The 22,402-nt window shown below is 41.4% G+C and overlaps 1 protein-coding gene across 2 annotated transcripts; it reads right to left on the bottom strand.

Annotated features, from left to right (window-relative positions):
- Nucleotides 1-8,571: 8,571 nt before the first annotated feature.
- cops4 (COP9 constitutive photomorphogenic homolog subunit 4 (Arabidopsis)) lies at nt 8,572-21,949 on the bottom strand. Of its 2 annotated transcripts, none has more exons than XM_034191490.1 (10): nt 21,824-21,949; nt 19,716-19,795; nt 19,467-19,618; nt 17,034-17,137; nt 16,805-16,958; nt 16,514-16,664; nt 16,247-16,417; nt 13,986-14,101; nt 11,191-11,275; nt 8,572-9,165 (listed from the first exon to the last, which is right to left on the bottom strand). In XM_034191490.1, the coding sequence occupies exons 1-10, from the start codon at nt 21,895-21,897 to the stop codon at nt 9,032-9,034; spliced, it is 1,221 nt and encodes a 406-aa protein (XP_034047381.1). In that variant the 5' UTR covers nt 21,898-21,949; the 3' UTR covers nt 8,572-9,031. The 2 variants fall into 2 exon arrangements, with proteins under 2 accessions (XP_034047381.1, XP_034047382.1); XM_034191491.1 differs by having other exon boundaries at nt 19,720-19,795; nt 21,824-21,866.
- Nucleotides 21,950-22,402: the final 453 nt, after the last annotated feature.

Here is a 22,402-nt window from a genome sequence, read left to right as displayed (position 1 = left end):
CTGAAACGCACCTTTGGATGGAAATATGATTAACAGCTGCTGTCTGAAACAGAACTGTTATCTAAATTGTCTCGATGAAGTGGAGCCAGAGAACACGGCTGTTAAAGTTATGGAACACTGTCACTGGCTTTTACTTCAAAGCCTCCTTCCACTAAGACCTCCAGACATCAGCTGCACAGCGTTAATTAGCACATGCTCGCTTGTTTAGGATGGAACTTCCAACTGACACAACACAATTAATTACTTGGTTGAGATCTGACGTTTAAGAATGATCTTCAAATGATCTTCACCCAAATGATTGGCTGATCATACAAGATAATTCTGGAAACCACCTCCATTTGATTGCCAAGTTTGGTCCCAATCGGTTCGAAAAATCAATTAACTTCATTAACCTTTTAGTAAGGGCCCCTTCACTCATAGCACAAAGTTGGACGAAATCATGAAACATTCCACCTGCTGTCGGGAGGGACACACGGTGGGACAGGCATGAACGATACCGCAGCAATGGTGTAGTGCACGCTCGTGCGAGCACACGAACACAGTGCGAGCAGGTGGAATGTGTGACACCACATCGCACCGCTGCTGTGGGGAAAAAATAACCCACACACCAAAAAAAACCCCCCTCAATTTCTAATATTTAATCCCTCTTATCAAGTGGACAATGCAAGTATGATCCTTCTGTTCCTCTGTATATGACCCATGGTCACAGACGTCAAGTCATAAAATGGCATGAATGAAGCAGTGCACTCTTATATCCACATCTGCTGTCCCCACCTGTCCATCAAGCAGCATGGTGAAGGACACCGTGACACGTGGACCATAGCTGACATGATGTTCAGATCATCAGCTGACTGTACACATGATCAGAAGGTCCGTGGCACCTGGTACAGCCTGCCGATGTGCGTGGTGACACGGTTGCTCCAGCCCGGTGCAAAGGCGAAGTGTTTTTATGTATTTCCAGGTGAGGATAGTATGCCCAAGCACGCGCCTCATGGTGCAGAGTTGTCAGGTGATGCCCTTCATAACACGTGTTCTCCAGCTGTGACTTGCAGCTCAACTGATCTCAACGGAAGTGACTCAGTTCGTTCATTAAGGTGCTACTGAATGAACTCAAAGACAAAAGTGTCACTCTGTTCCTTTGTTATGCGATTAGTTATGTCATGTATTTGTTATGTAATTATGTATGCAGTTATTGTTGTGTGTATTTAATTTTCCGGTTCTCTGTTTTTAATTTAACACGTCACATGCACTGAGCCGCTGTCAGCTGACAGTGACAAGAGCATGAGAGCCCACACACATGTGCATTGAGTGGAGTGCTGTTCATGTTGTTGATGGCGCGACATGTGTCCTCCAGCTGAGTTGCGGGTACACAGCAGTCAGCTATTCCAGCTGGATATTACAGCCATCCAGATGCGTGCTGCTCTGGACGGCGGTCACACTCCAGGCACCTCAGTCGCACCTGACAATGTTGGGTCATGGTCTTGGGGGGGTACACTTGCATGACATATGCGTTTGGTAATGGCACACTCATGGGGCACTTAGACATCACGGCAGCTGGCTCGAATGTGGCCGCCTGCCCTCTACTCTCATGCCGGCTGTGCGAATAGCCTCGCCTTTTCTAAGTGCCCCGCAAATGGTGTTTGATGTTTGTGGGTGGCACCTGGACTCCAGCTGCACCTGCTCAGAGGGGGTCGAATGGGCACTTGCAGGACACTCGCCATCTTTGGGCCGCTGGTATGAAGGCTACCTCAATCATGTCATTTGGCCACGGTGTGACATGGGCAATGATGATTTCGTGTAGCTTGTCGTATCGCAGCACGATATGTCCGACCTGCGTACGACATGCCGTGTGAATGCTGCGAACATTATCAGCTGACAATGCAACCTCATCTTGCCCGCCATTGGAATGGGTTACAGGTGCGAGCAACACGTGAATGTAGAGTGCATGTGCTGTACGAGGCATTCGAGGCGGTTCTGATTTTTCACGAGTGGCATGTGATTCCTCCTTCGTGCGCCAGTCAGCTTCAAACCGTGTTATGTGTGAAGGGGCCCTAAGATTATCCCTAAGAGGGCCGTTCCAGGGTTGACCTTCATCCACTTATGAAGTTTTGCAGAAAATGGCCAAAGGACCTTGGAGGAGTAAACCAACAAAAAGACAGACATGAGTGTGAACCCAATGATTGAGCGTTGACAAATCTGACATTGTGTGGGAAATTCCAGAAGGTATCTACATATGAAAATTCACATTTTTAACTTTGACACCGACAAGCTTGGCCTGAACCAAAAAGAACCCTTGAAAGCCAATTCTGGGTTGGTTCTTCAACAATATACAGAGTTTGGTAGAAATTGGCCAATTGTTTTTCATCAATACATACATGTGTATACATTTTATGTATATTGTTGCTTTTTGCCATTTCTTGAAATAGAATAACAACCAATCACACTGTTTGTTACTTAGACCTGATTAACCACTGATGTTTCTAATGATGTAACCTTTAAATAAACACTACTCTACAATTCCTAGACTGAAAATGTTCTTGTGAAATTTTCTGAGGCTATTTTACTCAACTCCAGAACTTCAGTCTGTCAGCCTAAACTTGGTTAGTATCTAGTTTAAAAGAAGACCTTCCACCAGCAATAAACAAAACATATTTCTTTGGGTTCTCGTATTTTTGCTCGGGGTCTTCACAGTGCATCCAGTCTGGATCCGCTTGTGGGTTTGACACAAGTTTTACACCGGATGGCCATTCTAACGTAACTATAGATGTAAGTGAGAACATGGCCTTCATCTGTTTTTGATCATCATGTCAGGAAGGCAAGTGCGCTGCCAGTTTACAACACAGCAGAAAACAATCATCAGAACACTTATCAGTCCACATCTATTCCTGACCAGAGTTGGGGTAAAGCAGATGTTCCCCAACTCTCAGCCTGTGTGCACTGGAATCGACCTGGAAAACCCAGTAAATGTAGCATATATTTAGCAGACGTGATTTTCCATGAAAATACATCATTTTCAAAGTGATCAATTGAGAGAAAATATGATGCATATTTATCCTACAATGTCCAAACTGCTGTGAGCAAACCTGCAGGCAGACTTTTCAACTGGTTCTTCCCTCCTTATAGTTACTGTGGTAGCATTTCAATATCTTGTGACTGATGTTTCCTGAGATACAGCCAAACCCCCACAGACGCAAATACTGAGAGGTGGCATAAAACAGTACACAGAAAACATTTTTAGTCCCTTTTTGATCTCTGAATCAGTTGGTATGCAAGTTAGACAAGCTTAAAAAAAAATGTTTAGAAAAGCTGAAGTTAGTTGTTCCCACAGGGTGTGGAATGATTTCAGGCTTCTGCATTAGTTTGGGCCCTCAAAATGTTTGTTTAACCTGTTTGTCTTCATAAATACTGACTACAGCAGTTTAGTTCCTGATACACACTGAGGTCCAAAGTCTATGTTCCACCTGTAAAACAGCACATTTAATCTTGAAACAATAAAGCTCCATTTGATGCAGACGAGGGCATCTAGTGCACTGTGGTTCTTACGACTTAAATATGGAACATCATTTGTAAAATCAGAGGTGTCTTAAAAAAATTATATTGCACAATTTAGTGATGCTTAAATATAAATGTAAATATTAAATATCATTCGATTTAATAATTGAACTGCTAAATATTTATTTGATGAATGTAAATGTGCATAATTAAGCTATCACCCACAGCTGTCCAGCTGTGTTTGATGTTTCAGCACATCTTCAACTTGAGTCTGAGCCTGATGCTTGTTCCTGAGCGGTGGAAAACCTCATGTCTGGTCCCTGTGACCAAGAAGAACCCCAATACACTGAATGACTACAGACCTGTGGCCCTGACATCACGTTATGCAGTTACTTGCGTTATGCAGTTACTTGAGAGTTTCGTCTTGAGGCACCTCTGGGAAGTCGTGGAATCATCACTGGACCCCCTGCAGTTTGTGTACCAGGCCAACAGATGCCAAGATGCCATCATCTTCATGCTGCACAGAGCTCACTCTCACCTAGAGGAGGCAGGCAGCACTGTGAGTCATGTTCTTTGACTTCTCCAGTGCCTTCAACACCATCTGGTCTAAGCTGCTCAGCAATAAGCTACGTGACATGAAGGTGGAGGCTCCACTGGTGGCCTGGGTCACGAACTACCTCACGGCCCGCCCACAGTGGTCCTGTCTCCCTTCCTGTTTTTTTGCTATTTCACTGCATGAAATATTCTTTCTATTGCAATGAATGAAAAACCATTCATTATTTGTATAATATTTATGTTCATATTTAATATAATTATATTGAATAATATCAGTTATATTTAATGTAAAAAGAAAAAAATACACCTCTGATTTTAAAGGTGGCACCCCAAACTTGACTATTAAACATTTTGAGCCTCATTAGTGAACTAGTAAGGTCAAAATAGAGCCAAGTGAGTTAACTATTGTTTTTACCATGCCTAGTTAACATGTATGTTGTGTGTTGGGGGGTTTGGCTGGACATTTTGGTGGTGTTTTCTTTTCTTTGCTCTCCAGGTGGTATGCAAACTGGTTTTTGTCTGTGGAGAAGGTGCTGGCAGAAGAGTCCTTCACCCTCATCAGCATTATTAGCTGCACCTGTGGATGATGCTCACGTGTAAACTTAAAGACTTTCAGCTGAAGCAGATAATGAGATGACGTTCTGCATTTAAGCCATGAGTGGTTCAAGCAGAATTGCCGGGAACTCGACCTTGTGACGTTCGTTTGTGAGACGCTGAGGACCGCGCCAGGGTTTGACACATCGTGCCTGTGAAGGAGGACGGGTGAGGGACACATGCTGTCAGCACACATCAGAGAGTCAGTTTGTCGTATCCACCTGGGGGGTGTTCGGCGGTGAGTCTGGGCCCAGAAGCGCCGAGCTTTGATCCATTTGGGCGCTGGAGAGCGCGCCGTCCTTCACCTCGCCAGACAAACGCACATTTATGTTGTACACCAATTATTGCACGGGAGAAAAATAAAATTGTTTTGTTTTTGGAACCGCTTTCTGGTTATTTAGCGCTGGGTTCAGTCAGACGCTGGTCGCGCTCCTCAACTCGCGTCTGCATATAACAATGTAGGCTGTAACATGCAGTCACTCGTCAAGTAGCTGCAGTTCCTCGGGCTAAGATGCTAACTGGTGCACAACATGTAAATGAAGCATTCAACAGAACGACAATATACATCGAGTCCCGACTGCACCTCGATGCACGCATCTTCCCCACGTCCCTGTTAGTATTTACTGCAAGTAGCATTTTGGATTTCACAAGTAAACATTTTGACCCATACTGGTTAGTTTCTTTTGACCAATCCAGTTAACTAGTATGCATTTTGACCCTTGCTATATTTAACTAGTTAACATATTAGCTTTCATTAGTTTATCGAGTGAACATTTTGGACCTCACTATTTGAGTCAGTAACACAAAATGTGTTTCATTAACGTAACTAGTGGATTTTGCCCCTCCTCAGTTAATCAGTGACCATTTTTACCTTCACTAGTTAACTAGTAAGGTTAAAAAGGCTTTAATTTAACGCATGAGGATTTCAGTTCACACTAATTAACTAGTGTACAAAAATGATATCTCACTAGTTAAGCTTCCCATCAGTGTATCAAAAGCTGACCAGCTGAGACTTAGTAGCACCTGTCATCTACCTGTGGTAGTAAAGTTTATTTTGGAACCAGTTTCACAAAATTGTCTCTATTAGCAGATTTTGTTTTGTCAGTTCAACAAAATGCCAAATGAGTACCAACAACTGTCCAACAAGTGTTGACAAAGATCAAACTAGCAGAGGAAAGTGACGTCTGGTAACCAGGATATGGAATAAATGCTTTCACAGCTTTGTATACCAGCGCATTCAGGGTATAAATGGTACAACTGTGGCATAAAGTCAAAACAGGCATCGCTAAAGCAGTTCGGCCTGTAACTCTGCCGCCAGTCAAAAGGTCAGTCAGGAGAAAAATCTTTCTGTCGCCCAAGAGTCTGGTTCTTAATTTCATGTTCCTTACGGCGTTATACCATGAAGGGTGTCATCAGAAATGTAAAGCACGTGCACAGCTTTGATTCTTTGTCCCTTCTGGACATTCAGGCAGAATTAATTCTTTAAAGTTCTCCAGGGTTGGAATTTGCATTATAATTAGTCACTTAACACAGTATGACTGAAAAGTATCTTGTTTGCATAAACTCTACATTCTCATTATCATTTGACATGAGCTACAAACATGAATATGATAGGATGAGATCAGGGGGCTGATCCAGAACACTTCAAACTGTTTCAAGTGAAGACACAGATTCTGTTGTGCGGTTTATCTATAATGAATACATTTCCACTTCAGTCATAATTACTTCCTGTTTTGGATGCACCTTTGCCATCAATACAGGTATGAAAGGGGAAGACCCACACAGACTACTGGACTGTATCTTGCAATTAATTTGACTTTTAATTTAAGACAGTGCGACCGGTGGTTCCTCAGATACGACATATGAGGGCCGACTGCGAGGTTTTGAACCTGATCCAGAAAAGGTAGGGTGTGATTCTCCATCTTTTGCATTCTGAGAAACCAGCATTTCCCAACATTGCACCCAGTGAGTCAGAATGCAAAAGATGGAGAACCACGCCCTACTTTTTCTGGATCAGGCTCAAAATTTCTCCATCGGCTCCCGCAGCATTCACATTTTAAAAAATAAATACATAAAATTCATTTTCAAACGCTGAATCAGTTTCTACCTGGGCTAGACAAGCTAAATGTAGTGTGAAGAATCACTTCTCACCAATGCTGACTATTACACAAATAATGAAATTTTATGAGTACAGTGATAAGACTATTGGCGCAAGTTGGAAGGTGGAAGATACAACCCCAATTCCAATGAAGTTGGGACATTGTGTGAAATGTAAACAAAATCAGAATACGATTTGCAAATCCTCTTCAACCTATATTCAATTGAATACACCACAAAGACAAGATATTTAATGTTTAAACTTGATTGTTTTTGTGTAAATATTTGCTCATTGTGAAATGGATGCCTGCAACAGGTTTCAAAAAAGCTGGGAAAGGGGCAACAAAAGACTGGGAAAGTTGATGAATGCTCAAAGAACACCTGTTTGGAACATTCCAAAGGTGATTGGAAACAGGTGAGTGTCATGATTGGGTATAAAAGGAGCATCCCCAAAAGGCTCAGCTGTTCACAAGCAAAGATGGGGTGAGGATCACCACTTTGTGAACAACTGCATGAAAAAAATAGTCCAACAGTTTAAGAACAATGTTTCTCAGCATTCAATTAAAGGAATTTAGGGATTCCATAATCTACAGTCCATAATATAATCAGAAAATTCAGAGAATCTGGAGAACTTTCTACACGTAAGCGGCAAGGCCAAAAACCAACACTGAATGCCCGTGACCTTTCATCCCTCAGGCAGCACTGCATTAAAAACCAACATCACTGTGTAAAGGATCTTACTGCGTGGGCTCAGGAACACTACAGAAAACCATTGTCAATTAACACAGTTCATCACTACATCTACAAGTGCAAGTTAAAACTCCACCATGCAAAGTGAAAGCCAAACATCAACAACATCAAGAAACACTGCTGCCTTCTCTGGGCCTGAGCTCATTTGAAATGGACAGACACAAAGTGGAAAAGTGTGCTGTGGTCTGATGAGTCCACATTTCAAATTGTTTTTGGAAATCATGGACGTCGTGTCCTCTGGACAAAAGAGGAAAAAGACCATCCAGATTGTTACCAGTGCAAAGTTCAAAAGCCAGCATCTGTGATGGTATGGGGGTGTGTTAGTGCCCATGGCATGGACAACTTACACATCTGTGATGGCACCATCAATGCTGAAAGGTACATCCAGGTTTTGGAGCAACACATGCTGCCATCCAAGCAACGTCTTTTTCAGGGACGTCCCTGCTTATTTCAGCAAGACAATGCCAAGCCACATTCTGCCTGTGTTACAACAGCGTGGCTTCATAGTAAAAGTGTGCAGGTAGAGTGCGAGACCCCAGACTGTTGAAGAACTGAAGTCATACATCAAGCAAGAATGAGAAAGAATTCCACCTACAAAGCTTCAACAATTAGTGTCCTCAGTTCCCAAACGCTTACTGAGTGTTGTTAGAAGGAAAGGTGATGTAACACAGTGGTAAACATACCACTGTCCCAGCTTTTTTGAAACCTGTTGCAGGCATCCATTTCAAAATGAGCAAATATTTGGACAAAAACAATAAAGTTTATTAGTTTGAACATTAAATATCTTGTCTTTGTGGTGTATTCAATTGAATATAGTTTGAAGAGGTTTTGAAAATCATTGTATTCTGATTTTAGTTACGTTTTACACAATGTCCCAACTTCATTCGAACTGGGGTTGTACAAGTCAACAAGGTGTAGGAATACCACACCCAAAATCTGTGGAGGAGAAAAAAGTTCCAAGAACACACACTTTAATAGATATAGAAAGTCTGCACTCATATTACGGGGAACTCAAATAAATTGTAGAAACTTTCTACTGCAGCAGAAAATAACCTTTTTTGAATTTCACAGACACTAAGGATGTCACATCTGGAAATTTAATTCGTTGCTGAAATTTCATAAGTGCGAACTGAAAGGTTCACATGAAACAATAAATGAAGAACCACGGGACAGATACGGTTGAGTTGTTAAGTTAAACACAGAAGAATGTGACCGTAAAACTTTAAATAAACCAGGAAATCTTAATTTGGACTGTTGTATGTTATGGACATGAATAAGCACGTGGAAACTTAAAGTCACTGTGATCACATCTACGCTTGACAAATTGGAAAACAGCCCTCAAAGTACTGAACCAATGCCCACGTGGGCAAAAGAGTGTGTGTGTGTGCACGGTGGTGGTGGTGGTGGGGACATTTGAAACCAGGGACAGTAAAGGGTTTGTTGTGGGTCCATTACTGTGACTCAAGTGGTGAGATTTTTGAGCAGAAAGACAAATCTTAGAATGAGCTGTTTGAGAAATTTAGGGGGAATGACTGGAAGATGTTCACTGGGTCATCTGAGTTTCCATAGCTTGTGCTGCCCAATCCGGAGCAGCCTGTCGGATCTTCTCCAGGAGATTGTTGACTTGGAAACACAGAGACTGGATCTGTTTGTCCCATGTAGGGAGGGGCTCCCTGGCTGAGGGAGGGAAAAATAAATAAGTTAAATCATAAAAACACATGTCACAAACATTTTTAAGGTTTTATTCCTGTTTCTATGTTGTCCTTTTATAGCATGTTTAAAAACGCTGCCTCCAACTGGCCACAAATGCACATGGCACTTTTGCAAGAACTGAATTCCAGAGATATATTTTAAAAATAAATAAATAATCTAGAGACGGCACGTCGCTGACCGGCTACAGGGACAAACAGTGTGGCTGCCATCTTATGGAGGTAACAATGCATTTGGCTACATTTAAACAAAGAGACGGAAGATGTAAATAGTTTTACTCGATCACTGTGCGCCATCCAAAGTAGTAAGTGACAGAAAGGCTGCTGGATATTCCACAGGTAGAGAAGAAGTCAGACCTCCACAGGCTCCGAGACCCACTAGCGTCTGTGTTCATCTTTGGATACCGTAACATCAAGCACATGAGAGTGTATGACTTCCTCGGAACACGACGCCGTCTGTCACAGTTTACGTCTTCAGCCAAAGCAGAGTGGACTGGCATTCCACAGGCAGACCCGATACTGTCAATACGTTTAATGTGAGTGCTGAAAATAAAAAATAACCTAAAGCTAAAATACCCTCGGCCATATAAACATGTAATCAATGAAAGTCTGTGTAGAAAGAATGTGACCTTTTGACCTCTTAGAATAGGTCAAGGTTAGCCATCTTTGAACTTGTAAAAAGGTGTGTTTCAATGCCCCCCTGTGAATTTGAAGACCCTGGCAGTAATGGGACTGGAGTTATGCTGAGCACAGACAGACTGATGGACACAAAATCTTTGCAATACCCGATGGCCATATTTTGGCCTCAAGTAATGAAATGAAACTCACAAGTAACTATACAAAGCTGATATTTCTTTTTTCCTTCACTACAGCTAATCTGACAGAGACCCAAACTGGGATGTGGAACAAGTTTTACACCTGATATCCTTCTTGATGAAACTCCGATCCTACAACGGACACATCCAGTTGTTCCAAACCGCTGCGGTTCTCTTGTGCTCAACATTCTGCCAGATCAAACTGCAGCAAGAAGTCCGAAATATGGCCTGACACCTGTCGGCTAAGTGCCTCTCCCTGGATCCCTGGATTAGTATGACATGAAACAGAGTCTACGACTCCTCGGGATGCCAGTGTATCACAAGTTACTTCCTCAGCCAATGCTGGTACCCATTTTACACCTAGATGGACTATAATGCTACTTCTGTAGAGGCTGTTTTTTTCTCCCAAGGACACAGGTATATTCGTATCCTGTATATTCGTTTTGTGAATTGTTCTGTAATTTATGTCTGTATCATGGCCCAAGCAGAGGGTCACCCCTTTGAGTCTGGTCTGCTTGAGGTTTCTTCCTCAGAGGGAGTTTTTCCTTACCACTGTTGCTCTGGGGGTTAGTAAGGTTAGACCATACTTGTGTGAAGCTCCTTGAGGCAACTCTGTTGTGATTTGGCGCTATATAAATGAAAATAAATTGAAATTGAATTGAAAAACAGGTAGCCTGAAGCCAGTGATGGACAGAGTACTGAAAATCTATCCGAGTGTAAAAGTATAATTACTACCATATAAAAATGACTCAAGCAAAAGTAAAAATTCCCATTTGAGGAACCCACTCAAATAAAAGTAAAAACTCAGTCAGTAACTTACTCAAAGCAATAATTATTTTCCATTTAAATATGATCATTCTGTTCTAGGATTAGTGCTGCTGCCTCAGTTAGAAGGTCCCCTTGTGTTTGCGTGGGTTCCCTCTGGGTGCTCCTACTTCCTCCTACTTCCAAAGCCGTGCATGGTAGGTGAACTGGTGACTCTAAATTGATCGTCTGTGTGTATGTGTTTGTCTGTAGATATGTGCGAGCCCTGTGACAGAGCGGTGGCCTGCCCAGGGTGTCCTAGGATAGGCACCAGTGCCCCCCTCCCGGTGACCCTTGACTGGAATAAGCAGGTTTAGAAATCAAATGAATGAATTTGTACTATGAAACGAAAAAACAAAGTGAAAATCACTTACTCTCAAAGTGCACAATACCATCTATTTGGTCAATGAAGCCGTTCATGCGACCTTCAGTGATCATCTGGGAGGCAATCTTCTCTGCCTAAACAGAAAACAGAAACCAGGAGACCTACATTGTAACTTTCTTACAGAATCACAAACAAAAATGATATTTGTAAAGCACAAAAGATATGCAAAAAAAGGTGAAAACATTTTTTCTGACCATCACAACGTCAGCACTGCAGGGCTGAACACAACTGTGGTACATTCCAAAATAATGATTTATTTCCAAATGAATGGATATTTGACGTTACATTTCATAATTTCTGTTATTCTTTTGTTGACATCATTAAAAAGATATTTTTACCCTGCCAGCGGGGGTTTGCATTAACCTGATTTCTGACCCATGAAACACCAGCGCCATGTGTGCACATTGTCTGTCTCGATATATCAACTTTAAAAAAAAAAAAACACCTTCTGAACAAAAATTCTTTTTATTTTTACAATATTTTTATATCCGGTGGGTAACAGAGGTCTTTCAATTTAGTTGTGCAGCGTTCCGAAATGCTGAGGGCAGAAAAATGGCTTCTTGTAACCAGACAGCAGCCATTTTGAGTTTTTCAACTACTGAAAAGTTTTAAAAACAGACATTTTTGACAGCTGTGATCTTTTCGCAAGTCATAGAAAGTCCAGTACCAGGTGTTAATGACTTAAAGTTGGCAGTATGATGTCAAAATGAGTGCATATATGTCTTTTTTCTTTCTATTTTTGTTGCATGCTGCTCGCGTCGCATGAAAAACAGGTGAAGGCAGGGCGGGCCGATTTTTAGGGTGGCCTTCAGTCAGTGACACCAGCTCTATTCTCTGGGATCAAAGTTATCAAACTGTGGTACGTGTACCCCTGGTGGTACGTGAGCTCCCTCTGGTGGTAGTACGAGTTACCAAGGTTTTTGGTAACTCTTGCTTACAGAGCAGAGTCGGACCTCCTCTGTAAGCAAAAGGAAATGAAGCAATGCTTCATAAGAGCTGAACTTGACTCTGCATGAGACACAGAGTTATATCATAGAAAATCCTTTTTATAATATAACTCTAAGGAATGAGTGTCGAACTCGGCTCTGTAAGAGAAGCAAAACGAGGCAATGTTTCATAAGAGACGGACTCGGGTAATACCCGCTTCAGATACCAAGTTGCAAATCAGTTTCTGCTGCAACAGACAAACCTGATAGAGAGCAATTATGAATTGAAGGAAATCTCCCACATGCCTGTAGGCCTGTTATGTTACAAGTACAGGAGGAGTCACTGTCAATACCTGTAGGTTCGCAGCAATATAGTTTCAGTTAGAAGGTTCCGGGTTCAAATCCCACCCCTGCCACATTTCTCCATGTAATGTGGAGTTGCGTCAGGAAGGGCATCCGGCGTAAAACCTGTGCCAATTCAACATGCAGATCCACCTTGGATTTGCTGTGGCGACCCCGAGTGCTATATATATATATAAATACAAATAATGGATGGTAAGGAGTAAAACAGAGAAATATTAGATGAAGTAAAGTTATATTGGACTCGGCATATCTATGTTGGACGACTTGCCATCCATCAATTGTTATGTTCTCCACCCCCCTCCCAAATTAAGCAAACAATAAAGAGTCAAGTAAATTAGATCAATTTATTTTGTTGTGAACAGCAGATGAATGCTTCTAAAACATCAGTAGCGTGCTTGTCTACCTTCTTAGTGTTTTTGGCATCCTTGGAGTTCAATATTTCCACCAGTTCCTCCTATGTGAACTTAGCAAACCTCGCTGGCAGACGATTTTCTGCTGTTGTTGACATGTTTTCAACCAGTGGAGCAAAAAAAAAAAAAAATAATAAAAAATAAAATATATATATATATATATATATATATATACACACACACACTCAACAAAAATATAAACGCAACACTTTTGGTTTTGCTCCCATTTTGTATGAGATGAACTCAAAGATCTAAAACTTTTTCCACATACACAATATCACCATTTCCCTCAAATATTGTTCACAAACCAGTCTAAATCTGTGATAGTGAGCACTTCTCCTTTGCTGAGATAATCCATCCCACCTCACAGGTGTGCCATATCAAGATGCTGATTAGACACCATGATTAGTGCACAGGTGTGCCTTATACTGCCCACAATAAAAGGCCGCTCTACCCTACTACCCTGCTGAATTACAGACTTTTTTTTAAGTGACGATGTCATAGCCATGCCTCGTTAACCTCAGCCGCCTGTAATGAATGACATGTTGTTGTTAACAGTATAATTTAACATACGTTTTTATTTAGGTGGATCAAAGTTACTTTATTCATGAGCAGAATGCTGAAGAGACGTCGGATGGCCGCGGTAAACACTGATCATGAATAAACTGAGCGCTGACACTTTCAGTTCTGGTTGTAATGCTGGAACTCGGAAAGACAAATATTTTCTAAGGAGGTACTCATCATAAAAAGACAGAACCACTGCTTTAGAGCAATGTGGCAGCGGCGATGCACAACACACTTCTAAGATGCTTTCCTTGTGCAGACAGTGTGCAAGGTACAATCTGCTGACACAGCTGCCGAAATGAAAATCAACACACAATGTAGCCACCAAGAACACATAACAAAAGTTGGTGTGTTTCAGGGCTCACAGTCTGCAACCCATATCGTGCCACATGACCACACTGGTGATGACGATGCCACTGGTATACCACATACCCCTCACCAAAAGTACTACAAACTGCCTGAATGTGGAAGTAAAATCAATGTGTGTAAAGAAAACTAACGTATGGAATGAAATTGTTCACCTTTGCTGGTGGGATTTCCAACAACGCTCCTAGTTCTTCAAAAGTGATGTTGTTGTACAGCTTACTAGCAGACAGGAGGTTGTGCTCAATCACAGCTCTGTCAAGGATGCTGGAGCCTGAGAGAAGACGAGCACAACTTATATAATGTAGAACTGCATTCAAAATAACACTCAGAGCCAGATTCTGTTATTAAGGCTTTAAGACCATGAAAAAGGCACATAATGACATCAAATTCATTAAATGTGGTCAACTCTGATGCACCAGAAAAGAGGAAAAAAGCAACTTCTCTCGGCTTGTGTAATACCTTCCTGTATGGTTAGTGGACACTGGACTGATGACAGATTAGGAGCAGGTGTGTGGTTGTCAGTGAGACACACAGACTGTTTCTGCACTGAATCAGAGAAATAAACCATTAGTTTCTGACTGATCGCCACGTTGGTGTACTTAATCCTGTGCAGTAATGTTGGTTTCTAGCAACACATCACTGGACACAGGTTCAAGCTCACATGCTCTCAACTCACCTTCCCATAACAAACACACATAGAACCTACGTTATCAGCACACCTGCCAACATTTGAATTTACCAATGTGGGACACCCACGCGTTGGCCGTGAGCACCAAGGGCGCAAGAGTAGCTAGGGGGTCCGGGGCATGCCTGGATACACACATATGTGGGACGAATGGGCATCCTGCACACACTCGTGCAGGACGCGGGGGTACATACTGGGGCTGTTTCACCCAATGCGGGACGGCTGGCAGCTGCATATCAGGTTGGTCCGTACTACTGCTTGTTGATTAAGTCAAGTTTTGGAGCATGCACATGTGCCGCACATCACCACAGCATGAAACTTCCTTGGGTACTGGATGGCAACCACCCAGGCAGACAACCAATCCTTCCCCACCTCTCAAAACCAACCATGTATCAGCCATAGTCAGGTTAAAAGTGGGTGTGTCCTTGGCCTTCACCAGCCATTGGGTTTCTCAACACTAAGGCATCTGTGCGCAAAAGAACCACACCGCATGGCCACAATGACGTAGCTAACGTTTCCACACCATGCAAGTGAACTTTACATCACCTTTCCTTCTAACAACACTCAATAAGCGTTTGGGAACTGAGGACACTAATTGTTGAAACTTTGTAGGTGGAATTCTTTCCCATTCTTGCTTGATGTACGACTTCAGTTGTTCAACAGTCCGGGGTCTCCGTTGTCGAACTTTGGGCTTCATAATGCGCCACACATTTTCACTGGGTGACAGGTCTGGACTGCAGGCAGGCCAGTCTAGTACCCGCACTCTTTTACTACGAAGCCACGCTGTTGGAACACGTGCAGAATGTGGCTTGGCATTGTCTTGCTGAAATAAGCAGGGACGTCCCTGAAAAAGACGTTGCTTGGATGGCAGCATGTGTTGCTCCAAAACCTGGATGTACCTTTCAGCATTGATGGTGCCATCACAGATGTGTAAGTTGTCCATGCCATGGGCACTAACACACCCCCATACCATCACAGATGCTGGCTTTTGAACTTAGCACTGGTAACAATCTGGATGATCTTTTTTTCTTTTGTCCAGAGGACACAATGTCCATGATTTACAAAAACAATTTGAAACGTGGACTCATCAGACCACAGCACACTTTTCAACTTTGCGTCTGTCCACTTCAAATGAGCTCGGGCCCATACATCCAGACAGTTAGCGCCAAGAACCTAAAAACTTCAACTTTCTTTCTGCTGTACAGAGGCTGGCATCGGCAAACACTAGCGTGTTGATGCAACAGTCCACCTGAATGACTAACAGCATGCCATCATAGTCAAATGTGTGCTCAGACAAAACACCGGGACACAAAAGAAATGCATTATATTACTCTAAAAGCATCACCGTTTCCAGAGAAGGTGGTTTGAGTGCATAGCCTCCTGAGAACTGAGGGAAAAAGTACCTTTCAATTTAACTTATTTGATCCACTGCAGACATAAAAAATGGGCTGGGTCTCAGGACGATAAAACTTCTGATCTTCTCAGATTTTCACTCAAAAAGCAGAAAAAAGTCCACAAAGATTGGTGCAACAATAATAAACTCTCAGCACAAGATGGAACTACCATCACATTTTAATCTGTGTAATTAGATAACTGTTCTAACATTTACAGAGAGAACAGAACAGTAGCAGAACCCCTTCCTGCCTAATAAAATGGCCACTGAACACATGCTGTTGTTTGAAGTGGTGATGATGGCCTCGCCCCAAACCCAGCAACATCATCTTCACTCACCATCCGCTGTTGTGGCCTTCTGGTGAGGCATCAGCATGGCAGCAAACTCCTGCAGCTGGTTGCCTCTGATGATTCGGTCCAGGTACATCTTCTCCAGAATGCCGTAGGCGGCCAGTTGCTGACAGCGCTCGTCCTTGAAGAGTGTGGCCAGCATTCGCGAACGTTGCTGACCTTGGGGGGATACAGGAGATGTATGGGTTTGACAAGCACCAAAGAGCACATTTTAAAAGTGTGTTGAAGCTGAAACACGGCAGTCTTAGCAGGTACCTGCGGAAGCCAGAATAGTGCAGTTCAGGGCGTGTTTCAAAGCTTCCAGGCGTTCACTCTCATGGACAATAGATTTATAAGAGAGCTCGTTGTACCGCTGTGCAGCTTCAATGAACTTCCTCCTGAAGTCTAGAACTCTGGCATAACACACCTAAGACAAAACATGGATTCAAGGATGAGTCGCCGCTAAATTTTCCACATCCTTTGTTTTGCAGCATTTATTTGCTTTCAAGCACAAATAAAGTATAACTGTAAGTATATGTGGCCATAAAACCATTAGGGGCCGCGTACCTTGTAATGTATCTGCAGCTGTTCATTAGATGACTCATTCTGAAGCAACGAGGCTCTGTTAATGTACGCCTCTGCCTGCACTGGATCATCATCCTCCAAGTAGAGACGAGCAATTTTCAGGTATGTATCCAGCTTATAGTCAACATTGTACTGCCTGTGGGAGAGCGGAAATATAGGATTACTTTACAACAAAAACAAACAGGAATAAGTACAACTACTAGTAACTTACTTCTGTCCTGTTTCCAGAGGAATACCAACTAAAACCTGGGCAGCATTTCTCCAGTCACCTTCTTTTTCATAAATGGTTGCCAAGTGTTGTCTGATAGAAGCTACCTGTAGACATAATAGACAATATTCTACTAAATTAAAGATTAATGAATGAGATGGTTATATACAGACCCTCTTGAAAGTGCTGGAATGACAGCAGTTTAATCGTTTTTGTTACACAATGAAGAAATTTTGGTTCAAGATTGAAAGATGGATATGAGAAGAGCTGATATTTACACAATGACAATTTTTTTAAATTGCATTTTGACAAAGGTTTTTATACCTGAAAAGGGGCACCACCCACTTTACATAAAAAAGATGACAAGGAACCAAACACTTGTATTTATTTAATAAAACTATCAACACAAATTTATGGAATATCATCAGACTATATTTCAATGTAAAGGACCTTACCTTTGGACAACAAATACTCTATTTGAAAGTCAAAGGAGATGACGGCAAGGACTCTTATCAAATACTGTAAAGTACCAAAATATGCTCTAATCATAAATACACAGCATATAAAATGTACTCGGCACATACATTTCTGTGGACAACAACCTGATGTTGTTTTCACCAGTCAGACTTGGTACTGCTTCACCCAGCCAATAGAACCCGATGATTTTGGCACTGCTACTTGTCAGCAGACATGAGCTGATAACTGTTAAATATTAAGTACCTCTGAGTGTAACAGTACGGGTCAACAGCACCACAAATTACAATCTGCAAAATGACCTTTAAATCAAAAACACAGTGGTGGGCACAGTTCTGCAAATCTACTAACCTCTAATTAGCGAAGCTAACTTTTTTGTTAGCGGATTAGCTTTTTACCTAACTTCAAAAACCATCAGCAAACCAATTAGCTTCTGAAAATTTAGTTCCGATAACTTTTAGACTGCTAACGGTTTTTTTTGCATAGTTAGTAACAGTGAAAAACATTTATAAACCCTGTTAGCACCTGTCTGCTTCATATTTTGCAGCAGTGAGGCAGGTGAGAGGAGCTGAGCTCAACTCAACCCCAGTAGAAGGGGCCTGGCCGCCAGACCGCTACAAAAACAAAATAAAACAAAGAAAAAAAAGTCATTACCCCTTGACAGCATACAGCGGTCCAGCCGTGAGGCAGACATCATCATTTGTTAAAAAAAGGCATTTGCAAAACTGAAAAATCTGTTAAGTTGTGATTCAGGTCTACAACCGTGTGATATAACCGGGGTCAAAATGCATAGAACACTGCTATCTACTGCCGCCCGGTATTGCTGCATTCATCTTTCCCTCAATCCTGACTAGTCTCCTACTTCCTGCTGCTGAAAAACATCCCCAGAGCATGACGCTGCCACCACGTTTCAATGTAGGTATGGTGCCTGGTTTCCTCCAAACATGACACCTGGCATTCACACTAAAGCGTTCAGTCTTTGTCTCATCAGATCATAGAATTTTGTTTCTCATCATCTGAGAGTCCTTCATGTGCCTTTTGTTAAACTCCAGGTGGGCTGCCATGTGCCTTTTACTGAGGGGTGGCTTCTGTCTGGTCACTCTATCATACAGGCCTGATTGGTGGATTGCTGCAGAGATGGTTGTCCTTTTGGAAGGTTCTCCTCTCCTCATAGCAGAATGCTGGAGCTCTGACAGAGTGAACATTGTGTTCTTGGTGACCTCCCTGACTCTTGGAAGAGTCCTGGTGGATCTGAACTTCTTCCATTTATGGATGATGGAGGCCACTGTGGTCATTGGGACAATCCTGTCTCAGAGGTCTACAGACAATTCCTTTGATTTCATGCTTGGTTTGTGCTCTGACTGTCAACTGTGGGACCTTATATGCAGACAGGTGTGTGCATTTCCAAATCATGTCCATTTAACTGAATTTACCCCAGGTGGACTCCAATGAAGGTGTCAAAAGATCTCAAGGATGATCAGTAGAAACAGGATGCACTGAGCTCAATTGTGAGCTTCATGGCAAAGGCTGTGAATACTTACGTACACGCGATTTCTTAGATGTTTTTATTTATTTATTTTTTAAATAAATTTGCAAAAATCTAAAAAAAAAAAAAAAAAAAAAAAAAAAAAACATTTCTCACATTGTCATTATGGGGTATTGTGTGTAGAATTTTGAGTGGAAAATTTTATTTCATCCATTGTGGAATAAGGCTGAACATAAGAAAAAATGTGGAAAAGCTGCAGCGCTGTGAATACTTTCCAGATGCACCATATCTGATTATTAACAGTTAACTAATTATTATGGTCATGTAAACATGCTCACTGTCTCTTCTCTTAGTTCACGTCATTAACACCATGGAAGCACAACACACATCAACAATGGCAAATGGATTCAGAGAGTGTGTACACACTCATTCAAAAAAAGTACACAATGACCTTTACAGAGCGTGAAAGCACTCACTTGCTCCTCAAACGAGATGACTCTTGGTTGAATCTTTTCCAAGGTGAAGTGATACACTGCTTTCGCTGTTCCATCTGGCAGGTTGGGCAGGTGTGTGCAGAAGTCTGTGAGCAACTGTCTTGAGATGACAAGGCTGACATTTTCATTGACCACTGTATAAATACCAATGAAGGGATAAGAGTAAAAAAGAAATTTGTGTAAAGCTAAAAACACTGAATAAAAGTCAAAAGTCATGTGGACACAGCATACTTGCTTCAACAAAAGCCTTCAAGGATTCAAGCCGATCTGCATCTGAGAATTGGACAGCTTTCTCCAAAATTTGTCGGTATCTAGAAAAGATTTTAGTTTTGTTTTTTAATGCACATTAAAATGGTGTACACGATGTCATTCACGTGCAAGCAGCATATTAATAATATTAACGACAATAGTAACAACAGCAATAATAATTAATACTTTATTAATCCCCTTAGGGAAAATGTGTCTCTGTTGCCTCACAACAACAAGGTCGTGAGAGTTTGCATATTCTCTCCGTATTTGTGTAGGTTCCCTCCGGGTGTTCCAGCTTCCTTCCAAATCCAAAGTAATGCAGGTTAGGTGGACTGGAAACCATAAATTGTCCGCAGGTGTGAATGTGTTTGTTTGTCTGTATGTGGCCCTGCAACACACATCCTGTCCAGGGTGAACCCCAACTCATGCCCTATGACTGCTGGGATAAGCTTCAGCCCCCCGTGACCTTTAATTGGAGTAAGTGATTGAAGATGAGTGAGTGAGTGAGATAGATAAAGGAAATTGGATTCATTACCTTAAAAACAAAATATGGGTGACTTATTATGGTTTCGTGGCATAGAGCTTGGTGTGTCTTTAAAATATGGCGTAAGGATTTGGAAGTAATTGTTATATTTTGGACATTATATATATATATATATATATATATATATATATTACAACTACAGTGGATATGGATTTCATTTCAAATTGCAGCTGAGTTACAGCTATCACAGATTTTCCTTTTATCAATCAATCAATCAATTTATTTATATATAGCGCCAAATCACAACAAACAGTTTGCCCCAAGGCGCTTTATATTGTAAGGCAAGGCCATACAATAATTACGTAAAAACCCCAACGGTCAAAACGACCCCCTGTGACCAAACACTTGGCGACAGTGGGAAGGAAAAAACTCCCTTTTAACAGGAAGAAACCTCCAGCAGAACCAGGCTCAGGGAATGGCAGTCTTCTGCTGGGACTGGTTGGGGCTGAGGGAGAGAACCAGGAAAAAGACATGCTGTGGAGGGGAGCAGAGATCAATCACTAATGATTAAATGCAGAGTGGTGCATACAGAGCAAAAGAGAAAGAAACACTCAGTGCATCATGGGAACCCCCCAGCAGTCTAAGTCTATAGCAGCATAACTAAGGGATGGTTCAGGGTCACCTGATCCAGCCCTAACTATAAGCTTTAGCAAAAAGGAAAGTTTTAAGCCTAATCTTAAAAGTAGAGAGGGTGTCTGTCTCCCTGATCTGAATTGGGAGCTGGTTCCACAGGAGAGGAGCCTGAAAGCTGAAGGCTCTGCCTCCCATTCTACTCTTACAAACCCTAGGAACTACAAGTAAGCCTGCAGTCTGAGAGCGAAGCGCTCTATTGGGGTGATATGGTACTATGAGGTCCCTAAGATAAGACGGGACCTGATTATTCAAAACCTTATAAGTAAGAAGAAGAATTTTAAATTCTATTCTAGAATTAACAGGAAGCCAATGAAGAGAGGCCAATATGGGTGAAATATGCTCTCTTTACAGTTGTTCTCATGATTTCTGCTTTTATGTATCTACATGTTATACATTAATCATGAATTTTCTATAATGTATACTTATAAAATGTCTTCAAACTGTTTGCATAGATGATTTACTAAAAACCTAACAGTGCTTTTGTCAGCAACACAGATACAGGAAGCGTGGCATTAGCGTTTACGAATTTCCCTATTTATACCACTAAACATTATATTTTAGTGTAAAAATGTACTTTCTCCATTTTTTCTAACTGAAATCTTGTTTCAAAAAAGTAATGTATGGCTAAGAAGCTATGATGTAATGCAGGTTAGGTGCATATTTTTAGTATGAAGCTACTAAAAACTCGACAGCTATGTCAAAATGACAAAACGGAACATTCATTTTCGATCTTACAAATTAAATAACAGATTACAGATTAAATAAAAACTGAAATGTAAAGCAGAAAGTAGCTAACCAGCTAACGCTAGCAATTTTGGTCTAGGACAAAGCTGATATTTTTGCGCCTGAAAGCTAGAGGGGAACGTTAAGCTATAAATAGCGAGCACAGTTAATATACTGCGTGATTACATACTTAGCAGCAAGATCTTTATGAGAACCACTTGAATTCATCAGCTGTGCAAGCTCCTGCCTCACCTCTGTCGCCATTGTCACTTACCGGAAGTGTCAACAACACCGGTTTCCGGCAAAAAAAAAAAAAAATAAATAAAATAATCCGGTGTCTTTTTTAAAAGTTGATTGGAGAAAGAAAATCACAGCTTGCGCTTGTTTTGTTTTTTTTTTCTTATTTGTTTATACACACACACACACACACACAAACACACACACACACACACACACATATATATATATATATATATATATATATATATATATATATATATATATATATATATATATATATATATATATATATATATATATATATCACGTATTTAATGTCGTTCACGGTTTGGTACCTGATTACCTTAAATCTAATTTTATTTCGCATGTTCCATCTTATCAGCCATTTGTCTTTTAATGTCCCTAGAGTACAGTATTTTGGCTTATCATCTTCTACATTTACTAGGATTAAATTATGGAATAGTCTTCTTTTGTCTATTCGTGAAACTGCTTCTAGGCATGCATTCAACCCTAACCCTTAACTAGTATT

This window comes from Thalassophryne amazonica, chromosome 17, assembly GCF_902500255.1.
Source record: "Thalassophryne amazonica chromosome 17, fThaAma1.1, whole genome shotgun sequence".
Classification (NCBI taxonomy): domain Eukaryota; kingdom Metazoa; phylum Chordata; class Actinopteri; order Batrachoidiformes; family Batrachoididae; genus Thalassophryne; species Thalassophryne amazonica.
The sequence above is the reverse complement of the archived record's forward strand: the minus strand, read 5'-3'. Positions and strand labels throughout refer to the sequence as shown.